The sequence below is a fragment of the Lontra canadensis genome, unplaced genomic scaffold, assembly GCF_010015895.1.
Source record: "Lontra canadensis isolate GAN:19392208 unplaced genomic scaffold, GSC_riverotter_1.0 scaffold11, whole genome shotgun sequence".
Taxonomy (NCBI): domain Eukaryota; kingdom Metazoa; phylum Chordata; class Mammalia; order Carnivora; family Mustelidae; genus Lontra; species Lontra canadensis.
In genome coordinates, this window is record NW_022631005.1 from 3,627,180 (window position 1) to 3,649,535 (window position 22,356).

The window sequence follows — 22,356 nt, forward strand, 5'->3', positions numbered from 1 at the left end:
GTTTGGCTTTTGGATAACTTTGCTAAAATAGTAGCATTCTCAAATGAGTGGTGTTAAAAAAAAATACAAACATGCTACGTCTTTCATCAGAACAGGTTTTGAAGCATCACTTGGTGGACCAATTCCTGCTTTGTTTTCTGCGCTGACACGGAATTCGTAGGTGTTTCCTTCTTGCAGTCCTGTTACTTTGCATCTGAGATCTGAAACTGGCGTCTTTGTTGCTCTCACCCATCGCAAGCTTTTCTTTTCTCTCCTTTCAACATGATATCCTGTGATTTCGCTACCACCGTCATCCACTGGTCTTTTCCAATTGACGGTGGCAGTGTTTTTAGTGACATTTGATATTTCGGGTTTTCCAGGAGGGCCAGGGGGACCTGAAAAGAAAGTAAATGTATGAGAAATCCATGCCTTCATAAACTGGGCTGCAAATGTTAACATGTCAGTTCCCTTATATGCTCTACGTACCAAATCTGTCCACCATTTTGACAGGTTCAGACTGTACAGCTTCTCCTTTCCCATATTGGTTTACAGCTGAGACCCGGAAGAGGTACTCATTTCCTTGAATAAGTTTGGTGGCCACATGCCTGCAAGACTGAATATCTTCAGCAACCACTGTCCACAAAAGTCGACTGGTTTCTCTCTTTTCAAGAACATAGGACTTTATTGGTGAGCCGCCATCCTCCAATGGAGGTGTCCACGTGAGTGTTGCTTTTTCAGCAGAAACATTACTGATTTCAATGGGACCTGGGGGACCAGGTACATCGAGGACTGTTACCTTCACGTGTTCCTCCTTTGTGCCAAAAGGATTGGTAGCAGTAATGGTATATTCACCAGCATCTTTTCTAGTGGCATACTTGACAGTAAGCATGGAAGATGTTGGGGTCGAAGATATCTGAACAATATCTGATGGTCTCATGTCTTTTCCTGCCCTAGACCAACTCGACTTTGGAAGCGGCTTGCCAAGAATGCTAATGGCATTCAAAACAATGGTATCTCCTGCCTTAATTGTCAGCCCATCTTTTATTGTGGGATCAAGGACAATGGTTGGTGCCTCTGCAAAGAAAAAAAATACATTTTAATCAGCAAAGAAAGGAGGCTTAATTTGTGATTTTTTATGTGCATAAAAAGTAAAATTAGACCCACCATATTCATCCTTGCAAATAATGGTTCCTGTACTTTCTGATGGAGCACTGATAGCACCTGCTGTGTTCTTTGCTCTAACTCTGAATTCGTATTTTCCACCTTCAATGAGGTCAGTCACAGTAAAGGCACAATCTGGGACATTAACATGGTTGGCTTTCGTCCAAGATTTAGAGGGTAGATCGCGCTTCTCCACTATATATCCAATCAACTTATGACCACCATCATATTTGGGTTCAGTCCAAATGAGGGTCACTGAATTCCTTGTTACATTAATAACCTCAGGTTTGCCAGGAGGATCTAAAGCAAAGCAAAAAAAAAGCCAGTCAAATACCAATTCTTTTTTCATGCAGAAAACACTCCTGGGCTTTCCTTTGTATAATGACATACCAATTGGATCAAGTGCCACAACAGGCTCTGACGGCAGGCTTGGCTTGCCGACTCCTGCTAAATTGATTGCCATGACTCGGAATTCATACTCAAGACCTTCGGTTAATCCTGTCACTTTGAAGTCTTTCATCCTAATAGGAGTCTTGTTAGCTCTCTTCCACAAAAGGCTGTTTCTCTCCTTGAACTCAATATGATACCCTACAAAAAAAAGACAGGACCCAGTGAATTTGTCAATTCAGGTAGAAAATACTGATGTTTAAGTACATGTTTTTGGCCAAATGGTTTATATGTGGACATAATATGGAATAAATAGTCATTCATCCGGGCTATACTCTTATTTCTAGGCACTTTTTTTCCCCTCTAGGTTTGTGTGTATTTATTGCACCTTCTGTTGAAAAATTCTAACTTAAAAAAATTCACTATGAAAGCCTTTAACTATTAGGAGATTTCTCATTGAAATCAAGTGTTAACTAATGCTTAATGTACTGAAAGGAAAAAACAATTACTGTATTTGCAGATCGTGCTATAACAAAGGAGCATCCATTCAGCTTGTTTTTCAGGGAGGACAATTTGGAAGAAACATTAATGTAAAAGCTACAGGAGAAAAACAAATAAAATACCTGTAATGGGAGAGCCACCAGTTTTCTTGGGGTCAGTCCAAGTTAGAGATACCGAATCATGTCTGACATCCACGATATTGGGTGGTGGGGGAGCATCAGGCACATCTAGGAAAAAGTAGATGATGCAAGATTTGTAATAGGGAACTTTTCTCAAAAACATGTTTTGCTCTGTGTTTTCTGACTCTGAGACACTCACCAAATGGATGTTTAGCAACAATTGGCTCTGATTTCAGGCCTTCGCCTACACCATATTTATTTTCGGCACTGACCCTGAAGGTGTATTCCACGCCCTCATGAAGTCTGGTTACTCTGAAGGTGGTTTTCTGGACAGCTGAGGCACATGTCACCCACTTGTTGTTTACAGAATCTCTCTTCTCTAGGATATAGTTGGTGATTTCAGAACCTCCATCATCCTTTGGAGGACCCCACTTTAAGGTCATGGCTTCTGCTGTGACTTCATCAAATTTGATTGGTCCTGTGGGGATGCCAGGCTTGCCAACAACTTTTATAGAGAGAGTTCCTTCCTTGGTGCCAGCAACGTTCTTCAGTGTGATTGTGTATTTTCCAGCATCAGATTTTTGGCAGTCATGTACCACAAGAGTTGTGTTAACTGCAGTTGATTCAACACTGACCCTTGTGTCAGTTGGTAGAGGATCTTCCCCTTTCTTCCAGGATACTGATGGAACTGGCTTGCCTTTTATGGGGATCTTAAGACGGAAGTTGCTGTTTTCTTTAGCCAAGTAGCACAAATCAGGTATGTCCTTTAAGTCAAGGTCAGGAGCCACTGTAAAATAGCAGAGATAAATTATTGTCATTTTTTAGACCAGGCAATTGATTTTTTTCAGATCATTATAAATGTTAAAGGATTTTCAGATAAGCCAGTGAGTAGGGCTCAAGAGTGCACTTTTGAGGACAATAAAGGGAAAATGAAGATGCATGGCTAAAGGCTTACCAACATCATCCTTTGCCACAGCAGTGATTTCACTTGGGGTTCCTTCTCCGTTTTCATTCTCAGCAGTCACTCTGAAGGTATATTCCTTGCCTTCAGTCAAATCTTTTGCAGAGTACTGTAAGTTCATTGATTTCATAACACGTTGCCACTTACTGTCTTCGGTCAGGAAATCTACTACATATCCGGTAATTCGGCTGCCACCATCACTGCGAGGCTTTTTCCAGCCTATGCTACAAGACGACTTAGTTACAGATAGCACTTTCAGGTCCACAACTGGTCCAGGGGTTTCTAAAGCAAAGAAGAAATGATAAGACTTAGCCCAAGATAACCAAGGTCAGAGGTCACTCAAAGTGATGGGATAGTAGCTCATTTGCTTACGGGAAGCTTTGACGGCATCACGTGTTTCCCCAGGATCCCCTATGCCATACTCATTTTCAGCAAACACTCTGAAGAAGTAGGATTTTCCCTCCTCCAAGTTAGACACTCTGAAGCTTGTTTTTGGGCACTCAGTTGTCACCGTAGACCATGACTTCCTCTCTGCGTCACGTTTTTCCACCACATAGTTGATGATGGGACTTCCACCATCAATAATAGGAGGATCCCAGGTAATATAAGCAGAATCTTTGGATATTTCCTTAACAGTGACATTGACAGGTGGCCCAGGAGTATCTGGACAAATCGTCGGTAAATAAGAAACAAATATGTAAAAAATACATAGACTACATTTTTAACATATGATTGTTTTTTTCAAATAGACTTACCCAGCACTTTGACTACAATGGTATATTCCTTTTTACCACAGCTGTTCTCCAGAGTCAAGATATATTTTCCTGCATCATATTTGTTCACATTTTCACAGCGCAAGAAGGTATCAAAGTCCGTTGATTTTATGTCAAGTCCAATCCTTTCTCTTAGATTGACGTTCGGTTTAGACCAAGTTATCTTTGGAGGCGGACGTCCTTTTACTGGTACATACAGTCTCATTGTAACTCCAGCACGTAATATGAGTGTTTTCCTCAAATCAGCATCAAGTTCTCCCTCAGGTGGGACTGTTCGAAGCAATAATTTAATGGTCAAATGTGTTTCCGAGGACTAGTCTTATCACTCCTAAAGTATGTTTCTTTTCCAGAACTGATTTCTAGGTCTTTAAAAAATTCTTAGTATGATCCTCAAAACTTCTGTATTTCAGTACTCTATAGTGATTTTTGATCTTTCTATATTCTGATATCCTGTAGGCTAAACTAAGTTTTCCCTGAAGGATCTGTCCTTCCCCTCCTCCTTTTCTCACGAACTTCCATACTCTCAAACTCACTCTCTATTAAATATAGACAACTGATTCTTGGCTCTCTTCCATTCTTATTTTTCTTTTCTATATTCAGTGAAGGCTCTCTGATGATGATCTGGCTCTCTTTCCTTATTTCATCATGGGAAGAAAAATACATAGAGGGTGAAGTATTTCACCAAGTAATTAAAAATAAAGGGAGAAATGGTTATGGGAGATAAGAAAATAGAAGAAATGGTGAAATGGAAATTAGGATGGAGAGTCTACAATCACATACTTATGAAAAGGGGTAGATTAGAAGATGAAAAAAAATTAGAATGACAACTCACTACTTAGTTTAAAAAAACGCTTTGTTTTCAGGATAAAATCCTATATTCCATATTCTTTTGAAGATATGAATTCTCACGTAAGTGTGAGTATGAAAAGCTTTTCAGCCACAGATCAGCTGGCATTCTATTTGATCTGTGTAGGATACCACACAGTACCAACCCAGCTCTCCATTACAAGGTACTCCTAGAGCTACCAACTCTAACGCTCATAAATAAACAAATCTACCTAAGGGAGTTCTATACTGCCTTTCATAATATGACTGATGAAAAAAACTCTATTTCTGCTGGTAATACTCACTTAAGATGTCCTTGGGACAGTGTTTGTCTGGCACATCACTGGGGTCGCTGTATCCAATCTTATTAACAGCATATACACGGAACTGATATTCTGTGTCTTCCATTAGGCCGGTAACCTCAAAGCGGGTTTTCTGCAGCTTCTCTGGTAAATTGCACCTCACCCAGTTATCAGAGTCAGCTCGTTTTACTTCAACAAGGTAGCCAATGATAGGGCTACCACCGTCGTAGGCTGGCTTGCCCCAAGATAGACTCACGGAGCTACGGGTCGTATCGTATACTTTAGGAAAAGCTGGTGGGCCAGGAGGATCTGAGGACAAATAACAGAAAAATTTCATTAAAAATCTCATTCCTGATTGTTCAGGGTTGATTACAACACAAGATAGGGGACTCTTTCATGAAAACCTACACAGGGGGTCCCGGGCATAAACAGCTTTGGAGGCATCACTGGGTTTCCCCGGTCCAGCCTTATTTATAGCGGTAACTCGGAATTCATATTCGGTGCCTTCTTGGAGACCTGTTGCTTTTATGGTTCTTTCTATAACAGGTTTTCTGTTGACTTTAGTCCAGTTAACTGCCTGGGTTTCTCGCTTTTCAACCAAATAGCCAGTGATGGGTGAGCCACCATCATCTGCTGGTGGTTTCCAGCTCACCGTCATGTGATCTTTGGTTATGTTGCTAATAACAGGAGGATCACAGCGCCCAGGTGGGTCTGCAGAGATGGATTGAAAAGTTACTGGGTCAGTCTAAAAGGTAATCTTTAAAAAGTCAAATGAAAAACCGAAGGAAAATGTTCCTACCATATGGGTTTTTAGCGATTGCTGGTTCAGTGAAGATTGGATCGCCCACTCCGTATTTATTCTCAGCACAAATTCGGAACTGATATTCATGGCCCTCTATAAGTTTCTCCACACTGCAGCTGGTGATGGGCACCGTAGCTGAGACTTGTGCCCAGTTGGGCCTGCTTGTTTCACGTTTGTCAACAATATAGTTGGTGATTTCTGAGCCTCCGTCTTCAAGAGGAGGTTCCCAAGAAAGCATTGCACGATCTGCATACATTTTGTTGATTTTAACAGATGCTGGAGGCCCTGGTTTATCTGGAAGAGTACGAAAGACAAGTGAAGTCTTTCACTAACACATGTGAAATGGGGAATGAGTAGACTGGAGTTCTGGAGACCTGAATGCAGTCTTATATTGTCATTAACTTCCTGTATGACCTTAGAAAGTACGTAATTTTTCACAACCTTAATATCCTCATACATAAGATATGTAACTGGAATATATCACTTCTAATGCTCTTTTCAGCTCTAAAACGCCACTGCTCTGTGATGAGAATAATTCTCTGATTACAAATGCTATATCAGGATATATATCTTTTCTAACATATGATTTCGTAAATTCTGTTACATCACATTAACCAAAGTAAAATATGAGAGTCTAAGTAAGTGCATTAGTTACCTAACACTTGAAGCTTAATTGTGGCTGATTTGGAACCACTCGAATTTTCAGCAGTAATGGTATAGTCGCCCGAGTCCTTCCGGTTCACGCTGAATAGCTCCAGGGTGCACAGGTTCCGCTTCATGGCCATCTTTATGCCTTCCCTTGGCTTCAGCACTGTGCCCTCTTTCTTCCAAGAGACGGTTGGCATTGGTTTACCAAAGACAGTAGCATCCAGGCAAACATTGCTTCCAGCTTTTACGGTAAGCAGACCTTTCATAGCCACACTTAGTTCTATCCTGGGAGGAACTGGAAAGTAATAAGATCAGGATTTAATGTAAGCAAAGCCATATCATATCATTCTTGTTAATAAAAGTAGGAAATTCATATTTCAAGATGGGATTTTTATTTATTATAAAAGAATATAGGTTTAGGGGCTCCTGGGTGGCTTAGTTGGTTTAGCATCCAACTCTCGATTTCAGTTCAGATCTTAGGGTTGTGAGATCAAGTCCTGCATCAGGCTCCGTGCTCAGTGAGGAATCTGCTTGAGATTCTCTCTCTCTCTCTCTCTCTGCGCCCCCCGTTGCACTCTTTCTCTCTCCCTCTAAATAAATCTTTAAAAAAGAATATAGGTTTAATAAGAAGTTTGATAATGCTGAAAGCATATAAAAAAAGTAAATATCTTCCATAATTCCAGCATCCTTCAATTTTCACTATGACCATTTGGTGCATTTGCTTGTCATCTCTCTGTCTGTGTATGGTTGAAATTACAAGGTCCTCACAGTTTTGTACTTACTTTTTTTTTTTTTTTTAGTTTACTGTGTTATTAAGATTTTCCATAATCATAATTTTTAGTTGTCTGTATACAAAGTACCTATCATTTTCCTTGTTTTTCTTCCCTCCCATGATGTATATTTTATTTTTATTTAAGAGAAAGGAAAATACATTTCTGTTGAGTATTATAGACAGAGGTGGAATTTTACCATTTTCCGCCTGGATGGTCACTGGATCAGAAGGTTCAGAGGGCTGGCTGATGTTTACTGCAGTCTTGGCAATTGCTCTAAATTGATACTGAGCATTCTCTTCTAAGCCAGTGACTGTGTACTCTTCCTGGGGAATCTGGTGAGGTGAGGTATTGCACCGTACCCACTTATCACCAGGAAGTTTGCAAGCTTCTACAAAGTAGCCAATAATTTTGCTGCCTCCATCATGTTTTGGACGAGCCCAGATGAGGGATACAGTACTCTTGGTAACATCAATAACTTCAGGCTTTCCAGGAGGATCTGAAACCATAAGAGGTACTCTTAGCGTTTCTCTTAACAACAGAAGTTACAAACTTCCATATTTCAAAGTATCACCCAGAAATATTGAGAATATCTCTGAATAGAAGTAATAATCCTCAGAGACTTTGAGATTTAAATATGCTCCCATAATACTAACAAAAATTACTCACCAACTGGCATTCTTGCGGTTACGTATTCTGTTGGTTTGCTGGGTGGGCTGGATCCAGCTTTGTTTAGCGCATAGATTCTGAATGAATACTCAAGACCTTCTATGAGGCCAGCACAAGGATATTCAGTTGACCGGACAGGAGTATCGTTAGCTTTCACCCAGAGCAAGCTGTTTCTTTCTTTGCGTTCAATCAGATAACCAGTGATGGGACTCCCTCCATCACTGTCTGGTCTGTCCCATGCCACAAATATGCAGTCTTTGTTGACTTTAGTGACCCGTGCATTCTTCGGTTCACTAGGAACACCTGGAGAGGAGGAGAAGGGAGATGTTAGGTTTTTTCCCTTAAGTAACAGACCGGAAAGAAAACAACTTTTTTTTTTCCTCCCTGAAAGAAACCTACCAAATGGGTACTTAGCCAGCATCTTTGGAGATGTGAGAGGCTCTGAAATGCCAAATCGATTTTCGGCACGGACCCGGAAGATATACTCCTGGCCTGGGATCAGTTTTCCAACTCTGCAGGAGGTTTTTGTCACTGAGGCAAGAGCCGTCACCCAGTCGCCTCGGCTCACGTCACATTTCTCCACTATGTAATTGGTGATGTTACTACCTCCATCCTCCAGAGGGATGTGCCACGACAGGGAGCAAGCGTCAGCGTCTATCTCAGAAATGTCAAATGGGGGCTGAGGGGGCCCAGGGGCATCTGCAGAAACCAAGAGAAAGAAATATAAGAACAGGGATTTGACAGGAAGAAAATGTTTCTGATCGTCATATCTAGGTAGCCATTTGTCTAAAGCTTAACCTACCCATGACGGTAACTTTGATTTTCTGAGTGTCTGTCCCAGAACTGTTCTCTGCAGTGAGGCTGTAGTACCCGCTGTCTTTCCTGGTAACATCCTTTATGATCAGGATGGAAGAGGTGTCTGCTTTATGCACCGCCAGGTGACTGGAAGTGACGACGTCATCTTCTCCTTTTTTCCATTTACAGACTGGATTAGGCTTTCCATACACATGGGCTTCAACTCGGAGTTTCTTCCCAGCTTTAATAGTAATTTGCTCTGGCATAAGGATCTTTGGAGGCACTAAAAATAAAACGAAAATTTGTTAAGTTTGCGGGGAGGCTAGAGTTCCTCTGATGGGAGCTCTACTAGTGTTTCTCAGACTGTGGGTGGCAACCCATTAATGGCTTCGAGTTCATGATTGCATTACAGCTACTAGTATTTTTGAAGAAGAATAAGATTGAGCCAAAGAGAAAATATGAAAGTCCAGTTTATTGTGAGAAGAAAATTCTCATGGACTTTCATCACATGATAAAAGGAGATGGCGACCACTTACACAGCTGTTCTTTGGCTTCATATACTCCTTCTGCTTCCCTTGGCAAACTAACTCCAACGGCGTTTCTGGCCGCTACTCTGAATTTATACTTCTTTCCTTCCTTTAGGCCAGTGACGACAAGGCTGAGATCTTTTACCACTGAGTACTCTGTCCAGCGGTCTGCAGGCTGCTCCTCCTCTCTGTAACTGATGATGTAGCCATCAATTTTGGCACCTCCGTCACGCAGGGGAGGTAACCAGGCTAACACAGCGCTGTTTTTGGTCATTTCAGTAACTTCTAGCTTCCTTGGGGGATCTGGCTCGCCTAGAAGAAAAATGGGATTCAGAAAAACTGTCCAGGTATGCTAATCCAATCCCTTTTTACTCTACATAAATGTTTGAGTATGCTGCTTGCTTGGAAGCATCTGGAAACTGGAGTTCAGTGTTGTTGAACGTGGGAAGTACAAGATGGGGCAGATTAAAACACTCTTCAATGAGTGAGTTAGAGATTTATTTGTCCTGTTTGGGTTTCTACAAATTAAAGCCCTTTGGTGTGGTAGATGAACGTGTTTCAGTATCTTGAGACTGGAGTGAAAAGGAGGGAAAAGGACGGTCCTTACTCAGAGGATCTGATGCAAGCACTGGTTTGGGGACATCTGCTGGCACGCCAGGGCCATATTCATTGACGGCAGTGACTCTGAAGAAGTACTCATTCCCAGGGACAAGGTTGGTGACTTGGAAGCTCGTTTTCTTGACTTCTGGGGTAACTGTTGACCACGTCTTTCTTTCTGCCTCACGCTTCTCCACAATGTAATGTGTCACTTGGCTCCCACCGTCATTCTCAGGAGGGGCCCAGGAAATGTGGCATGACGTTTTAGTGACATCTGAAACTTTTAAATCAGTCACAGGTCCGGGAGTATCTGTAAAGAGCCACAAAATCAGATATACAAGTCTCTTCAGCCTTCTTCTTAACTAATGTGTTTTCGAAGAGGAAGAAGGAGCTTGTTAGTAACCCACCTAATACTCTAACATTCACAAACACGGCCTTTTCTCCTGCTGGGTTCACAAGTGTCAAGGAATATTTTCCCGAGTCATCACGGGTGGAATTGGGGATGACAAGGAAGGCCATCGTGTCCACCAGATCAACTTGTCCTTTTCTGACCACATTGTCAATACCCACTTTTCGCCAAGTGACTTTAGGAGCAGGTCGTCCTCTCACTATGGCAAATAGTCGGATAGGGCATCCTGCTCTCACTATGACCAGTTTTCTCATGCTGGCATCCAGATCAATCTCCGGAGGTTCTGCAAATGATATGAAAACCATTAGTTGACTTTTCGGAATGTGGGGAAATCATGCAAGAAGTGTAAAGCGAATGAATCCTAGGACAAAATAGGGTCTCACCGAGGATTTCTTTAGGTTTAATAGCATCCTTTAGTTCGGCAGGGCGCCCAATGCCAGCTTGGTTTTGGGCACACACCCTGAACTCATATTCCTGGTTTTCATCCAAGCTGGTAACAGTGAACTCCATGCGAACAAGTTGTGCGGCAGCATTGCACCTTTTCCAGCCTTCATCAGGAGATGCATCTTCTCGTTTTGGTCTCATTTCCACAACATATCCGATTATTGGTGCGCCACCATCATACACTGGTTTTCCCCATCCAAGAGTTATGGAACTTTTGGTTGTGTCGACCACTTTGAGATTGGTTGGTGGACCAGGTGGTTCTGAAAATAGTAAATATATAAGAATGAATATACCCTTCATTAACTCTAACTGGTGATACTCCAATGTGTAGTTTATATTACAAAGTCGTCCATTTTCAGTTAATCAAAGATAGGACATTCAACTTCTCAATCACTGAGTCCTTATTTCCCTTTATAAATTTAGAATCTACTGTTCTTTGTACGTTTTAGGTGATCTGGTAAAAGATCTACTTGGAAGAATATTGGCTAAAGTTTTGAAGTCATGGATTTAACTTATTTGTCTAATACCTCCCAGGCTTGGGATTAAGATTTGCTGCGAAATTAGAAAAAAAGAACATCATACCTATGGGGTCTTTTGCCACCACTGGCCTTGAGGGCAAGCTTGGTTCTCCAATTCCAATTTCATTTTCTGCCTTGACACGGAACTGATATTCATGTCCTGGGAGGAGGTTCTGTACTTTGAGACGTCTCTCGGGGATTGCACTCTTGTTAACAGGGACCCATCGTACTGAATGTTTTTCCTTTTTCTCCAAAAAGTATCCTGTGATGGATTTTCCACCATCATATTCAGGTGGATTCCAAACCACGGTCATCTCTTCTTTGCTTACTTTGGTGACTTCTGGAGGATCTGGGCGACCAGGTCTATCATATTTGGTTTTTGCAATGACTGGTTTACTTTCTGTTGGAGGCCCTGTGCCTATTTTATTTTCTGCACGGACTCGGAAAATATATTCATTTCCTTCTATGAGACGTGTTACAGTAGCACTGGGTGTTAAGACATTAGCAGAATAGGTAGACCAAACCATTCGCTTACTCTCACATTTTTCTAGAATATAATTTTGGATTTCACAGCCACCATCATCCTCTGGTGGATCCCAGTGAATAGTACACCGATCACTGGACACATCAGTAATTTTCAGATTTCTTACAGGACCAGGCTTATCTAAAACATTGACAGTGGCATAGGCCACAAAACTGCCAGCCGTGTTAGTTGCTGTAATTACATATTTACCGCCATCACTTCGCTTTGCTTTAGAAAGAGAAAATTTGGATGAATCAGCACTGGTATCAATCTTGACCCTTGGTGATCTTGTTAAGTCTGTAGCATCTTTGTCCTTGGTCCATAAAACTTCTGGGAATGGTTTGCCTCTAACACCTGCCTCAAGTCTAATGGTGTCTCCTGCTTTGACAGTCAGCACACCACTTAATTTCAGATCAAGTACTGGTTTCTGTAAATCTTCCTTCACAACAACTTCCTCTGTCTTCACCCAGTCACTTTCACCACCTTCATTCTTTGTTTGCACTCTGAACTCATAAATCTGGTTTTCAACACATCTGTCAACCATGTAATGGGTTTCTTTAATGCTTCCTTTATGCACTCTTTCCCATTCATCAGAGCCCTTCAGCCTCCTCTCAACGTGATAGGACAGATTTGGGCTACCACCATCATAATCCGGCCGCCGCCACTTGAGATAGACAAATGTCTTTCCTTTATCTGCAATGTGAAGGTTTTCAGGCTCACCTGGCCTATCAATAGGGTTAATAGCCAGAATTGGAGTTTTTGTTTCAATGGTTGGACCAACTCCTACTTTATTCTCTGCACAGACTCGGAAATAGTATTCGTTGTTGGCTAAGAGGTTGGCCTTAATTAATCGCTTAGTGGCATCTGAAGCAACAATTGACCAGCCTTTCTGGTTTGGTTTGCGATATTCTACTATGAAATTCGTTATTTCTGAGCCACCGTTATCTAGTGGGTTCTCCCAAGAAATTGTACAGTTTTCTTTGGTTACATTGCTAACCCTTAAATTCTGGCAAGGCCCAGGTCGGTCAAGAACATTAACAATGGCGGAACCTTGGGCATGCCCACTGGTATTCTTGGCTGAGATAATATACTTGCCATGATCAGCTCTAACAGCATCTTTAATCTGTAACTCAACACGAGGTAGATCATGAATTATGTCAACCCGCTTTTCTCGGACCAATACTTTGCCTTCCTTGGACCAAGTTATGTCTGGATCAGGTCTGCCTCTGACTCGAGCAAGAATGCGGATAGTTTGGCCCACTCTAACGGTAATAACATCACGACAAGTAACATCAAGTTCTACTTCTGGAGGATGAAGGATGTCTTTCGCAATCACAGATTCTGCTAGTTCTCTTGGCTCTCCCTCTCCCACAATATTAGCTGCCTTTATACGGAATCTGTACTCATTTCCTTCAACTAGTCCAGGTACCCTAAAGGCACACTGCCTAATGAGTTCATCTTTATTAATCCTATTCCACTGTGTTGTACCAGGTTTCTGACACTCCACTACGTAGCCTAGAATGGGGCTGCCACCATCACTGAGAGGCTTTGTCCACACCAAGTCAGCTGTTTCTTTGGTCTTGTCTTTCAGTTTAGGATTAATTGGTGGTCCAGGTGGTTTGATGGGCCGGCAAGCTTTTATTGGGTCAGAACTTGGCGATGGATTGCTTAGTCCTGCAAGATTTTCAGCAAAAACCCTAAACTCGTATGTATTTCCCTCATACAGTCCAGTCACTCTAAACTTCAGGTCAGGTATGGGTGTTTTGTTGACTCTCACCCATTTGCCAGTTATTTCTCGACGTTCCACATAGTAACCAATTATTGGACTGCCGCCATCATATTTTGGCAGTGTCCAAGACACTGTTGCAGCATTTTCGGTAATGTCAGTAACCACTGGTTTACCAGGAGGAGATGGAGGACTAAACTTATGTTTAGCAACAGTAGGAATGGAGTCAAGGGGAGGACCAACACCCATCTTATTCTCTGCTCTGACTCGGAAAATATATTCACAGCCTTTTTGCAGATGTGGGATTTTCAGCTTTGTCTTACTGCTTCCTGATGAGACAACACCCCATGTGCCTTTCCTTGTATCTTGTTTCTCAACTATATAATTTATCACAGGGCTTCCTCCATCATCCTTTGGTGGCTGCCATGAGATAGTCATATATTCTGGGGTAACATCCAGAATATTAATAGGACCTGTTGGTGGACCAGGAACATCAAGAACAGTAAGATGTACAGCTACTGTTTTGGTGCCAGCTGCATTGGAAACTGTGATTTGATATTCCCCAGTGTCTCTCCTTAAGCAGTTCTTAATAGTAAGTACTGATGAGAAGCTGTCAGTTTCAACTGTGTAGTGTTCATCTGTTTTGATCTCACTCCCATCTGTTGTCCACTTGACAGTGGGAATGGGTACGCCTCTTATGATGGCAGGGAACCTGACTGTAGTTCCAGCTTTTACCACAAGGCCTTCAATTAATTTCACATCTAGTTCCACGGATGGAGGCACTGGAAAGTGAACATGAGAAAATTAGATGTTGATTTTCACAACATGAATTAAAAAAAATAATAATGCCAGTCCAAAAATTACCTAGTTTTTCTTGACATTCTATTGGGATAGTTGTGTCAGGGAGACCAAGACCCACAATATTTTCAGCTTTTACGCGGAATCTATACGTCTTTCCTTGCTGCAGTCCAGTAACAACACACTCTAAGTTTGTCACAGTCTTGAACTTAATCCAGTCTTCGGTGCCCTCTTCTTGATATTCCACTAAATAGCCAGTGATTGGAGAGCCACCGTCACGATCAGGCTTATTCCAAACAAGTGAGACTTCAGTCTTGTCGACGTCTACATGGTGTAAGTTTTTCGGTGGCCCTGGGGGATCTTTTCAAAAGAAGAAGTTATGATGAGTGAATAATATTCTCAGAGACAGTCAGAGAAAACCTCTGTATCCAGAGAAAGCAACTTACGGAGAGGATCCAGAGCCTTGATGGGTTTAGGTGTTTCAACAAAAGGACCACGTCCATACTGGTTCTCAGCAGCTACCCGGAAGAGATACTGATTGCCTTCAGTAAGGTGTTTAGCCATGTGACTCTTCTTCTTGGATGTAGCTGAAAGAGGTGACCACTGGGAGGTGGCAACATCTCTCCTCTCAACCACGTAATTTGTAATAACAGAACCACCATCATCCAGTGGTTCCTTCCAAGTAAGGTAACAAGAGTCTTTCCTAATTTCACTGACTTCCAGATCTCTAGGTGGCCCCGGCTTATCTGAAAGTGTTAAATAATGAAGTTATAATAAGTGATTTAACCTAATAACAGCTCAAAATGTATAAAAATTTATTTTTAATATGTTATGACATTAAATACATAAGTATGAAAATTCTCACCTAATACGAGGACTTTTACTGAGACAGTTTTTGAACCAGCTGGATTCTCCACTGTTAAAGAATAAATTCCGCCATCTTCATGGGCAGCATTAGGAATTTCAAGCTTGCTACCAACTGGAGTAACATCGATTCTTGCTTTAGTTGGAGCTTCTCTGTCTCCTTTCTTCCAAGTTACTTTTGGGAATGGCACACCTTTGATGACAGCACTAAGTCTTAGAGTATCACCAACCTTTATGTGTTGTTCTCTTGCCATGTTGGCATCAAGAATCAACTCTGGGGGTTCTGGAATAAAGCAAATAGTACTTTCAGATTTGATTTATGTATTTTACAACGAAGCATATACAAAGAGACACCTATCTTCTTTGCTATTATAGCTGAGATGATTTTACTCACCAAGTCTGTCTTTTACTAGCACTGGCTCGGGAACATAAGCTGGATCCGATTCACCAGCTTCATTGACTGCCAATACCCTGAACTTATAGGTTTGACCATCCCGAAGACCAGTGACTTTATACTTAGTTTCAGGACATGACTCAGGAGTGTAATTAGCTCTCTTCCACTCTTCATCTCCAACTTTCTGGTACTCAACAATATAACCCAGAATCTTGCTCCCGCCATCATGACGTGGTGGCTGCCAGGTTAGATCAACTGAATTACACGTTGTATCAATTGCTTCAGGATTAATTGGTGGACTTGGTTTAGCTATGTAATAAAAGAAAAAAAAAAAAACAAAAAGGAGTTAGAACACAGCCGCAAACCAAGTTGGATAACGTGAAGACAGAATGAATGCTTTAATATTGTACCAATTGGATCTTTAGCAAAGACTGGTTTGGATGGTGGGCTTGGATCACCAATACCAATTTCATTTTCTGCAGCAACCCGGAATTCATACTGACACCCTTCTAGAAGATCAGGAACCCTGAATTTAGTGTATGGATGGATGGGCTCTTTGGTAACTCTAGCCCATCTTTTCGACATAGTTTCCCTCTTTTCCAGGATGTAGTTTGTGATGGGCTTTCCTCCATCATTTGGCTTGTTCCAGGTTACTAATGCAGAGTCTTTGGTAACCTCTGTGACAATGGGCTGCTCTGGTGCATCAGGAACCCCTACGACAAACATTAGCAGAGCGTGTTAGAAATGTCATTTTCCCTACTAACAATATTCAACACAGAATCACTAAAAGGAAATGTAATGCGTACTGAAACGATCTTTGGCTTTCATGGAATCAGACACCAGAGGATCACTTATTCCATATAGGTTTTCAGCATATATCCGGAAAATATAATCTTTTCCTTCAAGGAGTTTAGAAACTTTGCATGTTGTCTTAGCACTTGCAGATGTCACAGGCATCCAAATGTCTTTGCCCACCTCCTTCTTCTCAATAATGTAATTGGTAATTTCACTGCCTCCGTCATCTAAAGGTGGCTTCCAAGAGATAACCATGTAATCTTTGGTCACCTCATCGAAAATAACTGGTCCTACTGGTGGTCCAGGACGGTCTGCAGAAAAAAACACAGCCCAAAATGTAATTGCCCATTCTGCTTTGGAAAGAACAGAATATATATTCTTCTTGCTAAAGGATACTTACCAACAACATTGACTTGACAGAACCCTTTCCTGGAGCCTGTACTGTTCTCCACAACCACGCAGTATTTGCCAGAATCTGAACGTTTGGCCTTGATCTTCTCTAGAGCAAGTGTTGTTGGAGTGGTCTTTATCTGAGTGCGATCATCCTCCAGCACATCAGCTTCATCTTTGAACCAAGTAATTTTAGGCTTTGGTTTGCCTGAGTAACGGCCAGTGAGAGCAAAAGCTTCACCAACCCGAACTGTGAGCTTATCTCTGAAGTCGAGGTCAAGGGTTGGAGGAGCTGAAATTGTAATTATACAGGCAAGTCAGTTTTACTGATGTCTTATGGCAAATCTATAAGTGTACAAGTTTTCAGAGTATGAATTACATTTGACACATACCCAAGTCATCCTTGCAAGTGATGGGCTTGGTACAAAACGACGGTTTGCCTTGTCCCACGATATTCACAGCACTGACACGGTACTCATAGGTATCACCTTCTTTTAAGCCTTTCACAGTGTATTTTCTGCTAAGCAAGTTGTCATTTGTAACCTTGTGGAATTTCTCAGTTCCAATGAGGCGGCTTTCTAGGACATAGTTGATAATTTCTGATCCACCATCATACTTAGGAGGATTCCAAGTCAAGGAAACAGAATCTTTAGTAACTTCTTTGACTTCCAGGTCTTCAGGACGCTCTGGTACAGCTGTAAGTAAAATACAGAATTACAATGAAGAAAAGGTCATGTTAAAAAATGTAGTAAATCATAGTAAATAGTAAATGATACTCTTGGAGGACTGCACTTAAACGTTAAATTATTTGCTTTGATAAGTAACAGAAAGTTCTCACCATAGCACTATTAGAGTTAAAAAAGACACCACCCAGTCTAATTTTCTATGATAGATGAGGAAATAGAGGTTCGTTGAGGCCAAATCATTTAAGAAAGTTCTCCAGAGTTGGGATATTATTTCATATTCATGACATTAAGTGGAAATTTTAAAAAAAATAGTGTAGTATCCATGGAGGAATTGGAAGACTCCTATATTCCCATAATGTCTCTCACGATCACATTCAAACACTACCAACATGAGGCTTTGAGCATTTATCTACTGAATGCTTTCAAGGGAATGAAATGTTTAGTCTTAGTACACATATTCTCACCATCCTCTTTTCCTAAATGAATGAAGTGATTAAGGATGAAATTGTTTTAAATTGCACTTACTTATTGGATCTCGGATGACAAGAGCGGTTGGTGTCTCAGTAAATGGGCCTATGCCAACACTGTTTTCGGCTGCAATTCGGAAAAAGTAGGATTTTCCTTCAATGAGACCCTGGACAGTAGCATTCTGTCGGGTAACTGTGTATGTCACTGGGGTCCATGCTCTGCGGTCAGATTCACGCTTCTCAATGACATAATTGGTGATTGGAGAGCCTCCATCATCTTCTGGAGAAAACCATGTCAGTTTGCAGGAGTCATTGGTTAGGTTGTGAGCCTGGAAGGGTGTTCCAACAGGACCTGGCACATCTGGGAAAAAGAGGAGACAATTTCTAGCCGGCTGTTTTCAGTGAACAACCGGGCTCAACACTTGTTACCCTCTGTGTTTAAAAAACAAAACTGTTATGAATAAGATTTCATGGCTATTGATTTTTTTCTTCCCCATGGTATCTATATTCATATTTTTAAATGAAGTATGTTTATAATTACTGTTTGCCACTGTTTTAGTAGAAGCTGCAGGAATAGTAATGTGTGTGTATATATATAACATACGGGTATTTATATATGTATGTTTATACTTTTTTTTTGTAATTTGTAAGTCCAGAGAGGGAGCTGCTAGAAGGAGAATGCACAGAAGGAGACAGGAAAAGGGGTGAGGGGTGGCATGGCTACTTTCTGTTGTCTAGTTTACTCTCCAGAAGGGACAGAGAGCTTTTTCTAGGTGACTAGTAAATCAATAAGGAGCACGGGAATTCCCAAATCTCAGAAGGCCCTTTGAGAGGGCTGGAATTCAACCTTGAAAGTGTACTGGTTCTCAAGTTAAAATAATGGGTGTTGAAGAGCTTGAAACTAACCTAAAAGCTTGTAGGACTGTTGGGTCAATGAGATCTTTTCCCTCATGCCTTTTTCATTAATGAAAACACAATATGTTTACATATCATTAATTATGTTCAGTAGAGAACCAGCTATTTTCACATAAAAACTCATGGTTTGGAGTATGGTTGTGCCTAGAGACATGATGAGAGTGAAATCTGAGTGGGAGGGGTTTACTCTCTGAGCAAATCACTAGCATAAAGCAGCCAGCAAGGGGCATGAAAAACTGTAGAGTTCACCTCTATTCAGTGACTAGAAATGTAATATTGATAATCAAATATCATGCTTTTTTTTTATTATGTTCAGTTAGCCAGCATATAGTACATAGTTTTTGATGTAGTGTTCAATGGTTCATTTTAGTTGTGTATAACACCTAATGCTCATCACACGTGTCCTCCTTAATACCCATCACATGCTTTTCAATTAGAATACTGAAACCCTTCACAGAGACTTTTGCTTTATCATGATAATTAGCAAAGGATACACTCTCATGATGTGAAATTGATCAACCTTAGTAAATTATTAGATATTCATGTACATGTGCAGGAAACTTGCTTTTATAGAAACTATATAAAACATAGTGCTTATGGTGGCATGTCATATAAAAAGGCAATATACAAAATTTTATTTAAAAAACTTTGTTTTTATATAACATAAAAACATAACTTTTTAATGTTATATAAAAAGACAACATATAAAACTGTATTTATAGAAGTACAACAATATAAAAGAGGTATAAGACCAAAAAAAAGGAAAGATTTTTAAATGTTAGCAATGGTCAGTGGGATTGTGGGTGATTTTTCTGATTTTCCAAAACATTTGTAACAGTTTTACTGTAACACAGCTTGGCTGTAGATGAAGTCAAAATGTCATTTTAAAAAGCTGCATGGACAAATTAAAGGTATTTACCTAATACATCAACATACCTAATACATCAACAATAATGGTCTTCTTTCTTTCTCCCCCTGCATTTTTGGCGAGAAGAGAATAGACACCTTGGTGGCTCCTCTGGCAATTCTTGATGACCATGGAGGAGCTAATGGCTGTGGTCTCGATGGTAGCTTCTTGAGGTAATGCTCTTTCATTCATGTTCCAGGTGACAGTTGGAGGAGGTTTTCCAGACACATATGCAATGATCCGGATCACCCCTCCAGCGTGAACCACAATTCTGTCTCTGACACTGGCGTCTAGCTGAAGGTCAGGTGACACTGGAACACAATTGAAAATTACAAATGTGGTTTTCATTACCAATCCAAAAGACAAATATGGAGAAAATAATAGCAGTGTGAATAATTACCAATTCTGTCCTTCATTTCAATGACATCTGTGACTTCTCCAGGTTCTCCAATGCCTGCAATGTTGACTGCTCTAACTCTGAATTTGTAGAAAGCTCCCTCTTTTAAGCCTGTCACAACAAGCTTTGTTCCTCTCACTTCTTTATCTTTAGCCTAGGGAAGGATTACATGCATTCAGTTCTTTGTAGCTTCATGGCTTTCTGAAGTCTAACCAACAGCATATTTAACTACTCTGGGAAAATTGTTGCCACTTTAGGTTTTGCGGATCAGATATTGCAGGTAAACACTGCATGAAATGTCTTGCCAGGAATTGTGTTTTAATAACAACAATATTAACTTTTGATTAAATTTTTGACATAACAGGTGTTTGGATTATCAGTTGTAATTGTTTTCTGATTTCTTAATAAAAAGGTATTTTTATTTCTACAAATAGAAATTAATGTGATTCAGAATAACAGCTACACTTTTCGCTTATTTATATTTTCATAATGCCAAATGTTAGCTACCTGTTCCCATTCCTCTTTTCCTTCTTCTTTATATTCAACGATGTATCCAGTTACTTTGGAACCCCCATCTTTTAGTGGTGGAGACCACTCCAAATCCACAGATGATTTAGTCCAATCTGTGACTTTGGGAATTGGAGGACCAGGAGGGGCTGGAAAAAACCAGTATACATAAGTATTCTTGACTTTTCCATGGGACTTTGGGGTGGGGTTAAAAAAAAAAAAAAAGGAATGGTTTCAAGGCTTACCAATTGGATCTCTAGCAGTCACTGGGTCTGATGGCAGACTTGCAGGACCCACACCAGCAGCATTGATTGCATATACACGGAACTGATAGTCAGAACCTTCGATAAGACCAGTCACTTTATAAGAAACACCCAGAGTCATGGCCTTGATAGGATCTCGGTTAACTCTCTTCCACCTCTTTGAAGTGGTGTCTTTCATTTCTAGCCAGTATCCTGTCACAGGAGAGCCTCCATCGTATTCTGGTTCTTCCCAATTGACAGTCATGGAGTTGCGAGTCACGCTGCTAACTGTTGGTTTATCTGGTGCTCCAGGGACAGCTGTGGAAAAGAAATCACATTGATTTCTAGAAATCATAAAAAACAAAACAACAGTAAGAGTGACTTTATATGTAAAGCATGTCCTACTTACAGAAGAGGTTTCTTGCTGTTTCAGGTTCACTGTCAAGAGGCTCCCCAATGCCAAATTTGTTCTGGGCCATGATTCGGAATACATATTCATGGCCTTCTAGCAATTTGGGAATTGTGTATGTGCACTCTTTAGGTTCACTGGAGACACGCACCCATGTCTTCCTGTTAGCCTCCCTCTTCTCAATTACATAGTTTGTAATCTTAGACCCTCCATCATCCAAAGGTGGAAGCCAAGATAATGTCATTTGATCTGCTGAAATAGATTCAAACTTTATTGGTCCCACTGGAGGGCCAGGACGACCTAAAATGGTTTTAAAAAGGAGAAAAAAAATATTAGAAGAATGGTTTTAAAGCCAAATAATATACATAGGAACAGAAAAACATGTAGTTTTAATTAAGCCGTGCTATCTTTACCCAAGACATTCAGTCTCATCTCCTTTGATGCTGTTCCCAGATTATTCACAGCTGTGATGGTATATAAGCCAGTGTCACTCCTGCGAGACTGTGGAATAACTAAGGTGCAAGTGTCATCCACTACCAGTTTGTTGACATGCGTGTCATAGATAACAGGTTCTTTTTTGTCAGGCTTCCTTGGAGGAGCTTTAAACCAGGTCAGTGCTGGGAATGGCACACCTTTAATTTTGGCCACAATGTTAACATCTGTTCCTTCTTCAACCTCCATGAATTCTTTTAGCTCAATTGATGGTGGGCCTAGATTGTTTAAAACAACAACAACAACAACAACAATGTGGTCACTAGGGACAGAAAGTAGAATTTACAGTGCCTATAAAGCTATTTGTATCTACTATAGACAGGCTTCCTAGCCCAGCCCAATATGAAGAACAGATCTGACTTCAATTTTACCAGTTTGGAGAGCAGGTATATGTAGTCATCATCCTTTATTGGACCTACATGTGGCTAGGTAATCAACTCTTGCCTCTCCCTTATTGGGCGTTATTATGCATGTAGATACAGTTAGAGGGCAGAGAGAAGTGAAGATTGTGATAGCCTAGGTTTAGAGTTCTTTCATGATATTCCCTTTAATATAGATGCATATTTTCTTAAATATGCAGAATTATGAGAGGACTTACAGTTTTTATTCTGAGAGAATGCCCTAAGAAATACAACTACTAGTGCAGGCAAAGCAACT

The 22,356-nt window shown here is 40.8% G+C and overlaps 1 protein-coding gene across 1 annotated transcript in view; it reads right to left on the bottom strand.

Annotated features, from left to right (window-relative positions):
- TTN (titin) overlaps positions 1-22,356 on the bottom strand; it is a 269,891-nt gene that overhangs the window by 50,320 nt on the left and 197,215 nt on the right. Inside the window, exons 256-292 of the mRNA XM_032856015.1 lie at positions 21,621-21,917; positions 21,208-21,507; positions 20,802-21,116; positions 20,557-20,705; positions 20,053-20,203; positions 19,682-19,963; positions 17,889-18,191; positions 17,070-17,372; positions 16,688-16,969; positions 16,299-16,598; positions 15,903-16,205; positions 15,493-15,801; positions 15,100-15,381; positions 14,681-14,980; positions 14,301-14,594; positions 11,252-14,218; positions 10,609-10,929; positions 10,224-10,508; positions 9,827-10,126; positions 9,229-9,531; positions 8,700-8,975; positions 8,297-8,596; positions 7,898-8,200; positions 7,428-7,727; positions 6,466-6,753; positions 5,808-6,104; positions 5,417-5,719; positions 5,012-5,317; positions 3,864-4,151; positions 3,481-3,771; positions 3,103-3,390; positions 2,347-2,934; positions 2,151-2,255; positions 1,531-1,728; positions 1,144-1,440; positions 466-1,053; positions 72-374 (exon numbers count right to left, since the gene is read on the bottom strand). Coding sequence (XP_032711906.1) covers positions 72-374; positions 466-1,053; positions 1,144-1,440; positions 1,531-1,728; positions 2,151-2,255; positions 2,347-2,934; positions 3,103-3,390; positions 3,481-3,771; positions 3,864-4,151; positions 5,012-5,317; positions 5,417-5,719; positions 5,808-6,104; positions 6,466-6,753; positions 7,428-7,727; positions 7,898-8,200; positions 8,297-8,596; positions 8,700-8,975; positions 9,229-9,531; positions 9,827-10,126; positions 10,224-10,508; positions 10,609-10,929; positions 11,252-14,218; positions 14,301-14,594; positions 14,681-14,980; positions 15,100-15,381; positions 15,493-15,801; positions 15,903-16,205; positions 16,299-16,598; positions 16,688-16,969; positions 17,070-17,372; positions 17,889-18,191; positions 19,682-19,963; positions 20,053-20,203; positions 20,557-20,705; positions 20,802-21,116; positions 21,208-21,507; positions 21,621-21,917 — 13,665 coding nt within the window. The remainder of the gene's footprint in view (positions 1-71; positions 375-465; positions 1,054-1,143; positions 1,441-1,530; positions 1,729-2,150; positions 2,256-2,346; positions 2,935-3,102; positions 3,391-3,480; positions 3,772-3,863; positions 4,152-5,011; positions 5,318-5,416; positions 5,720-5,807; positions 6,105-6,465; positions 6,754-7,427; positions 7,728-7,897; positions 8,201-8,296; positions 8,597-8,699; positions 8,976-9,228; positions 9,532-9,826; positions 10,127-10,223; positions 10,509-10,608; positions 10,930-11,251; positions 14,219-14,300; positions 14,595-14,680; positions 14,981-15,099; positions 15,382-15,492; positions 15,802-15,902; positions 16,206-16,298; positions 16,599-16,687; positions 16,970-17,069; positions 17,373-17,888; positions 18,192-19,681; positions 19,964-20,052; positions 20,204-20,556; positions 20,706-20,801; positions 21,117-21,207; positions 21,508-21,620; positions 21,918-22,356) is intronic.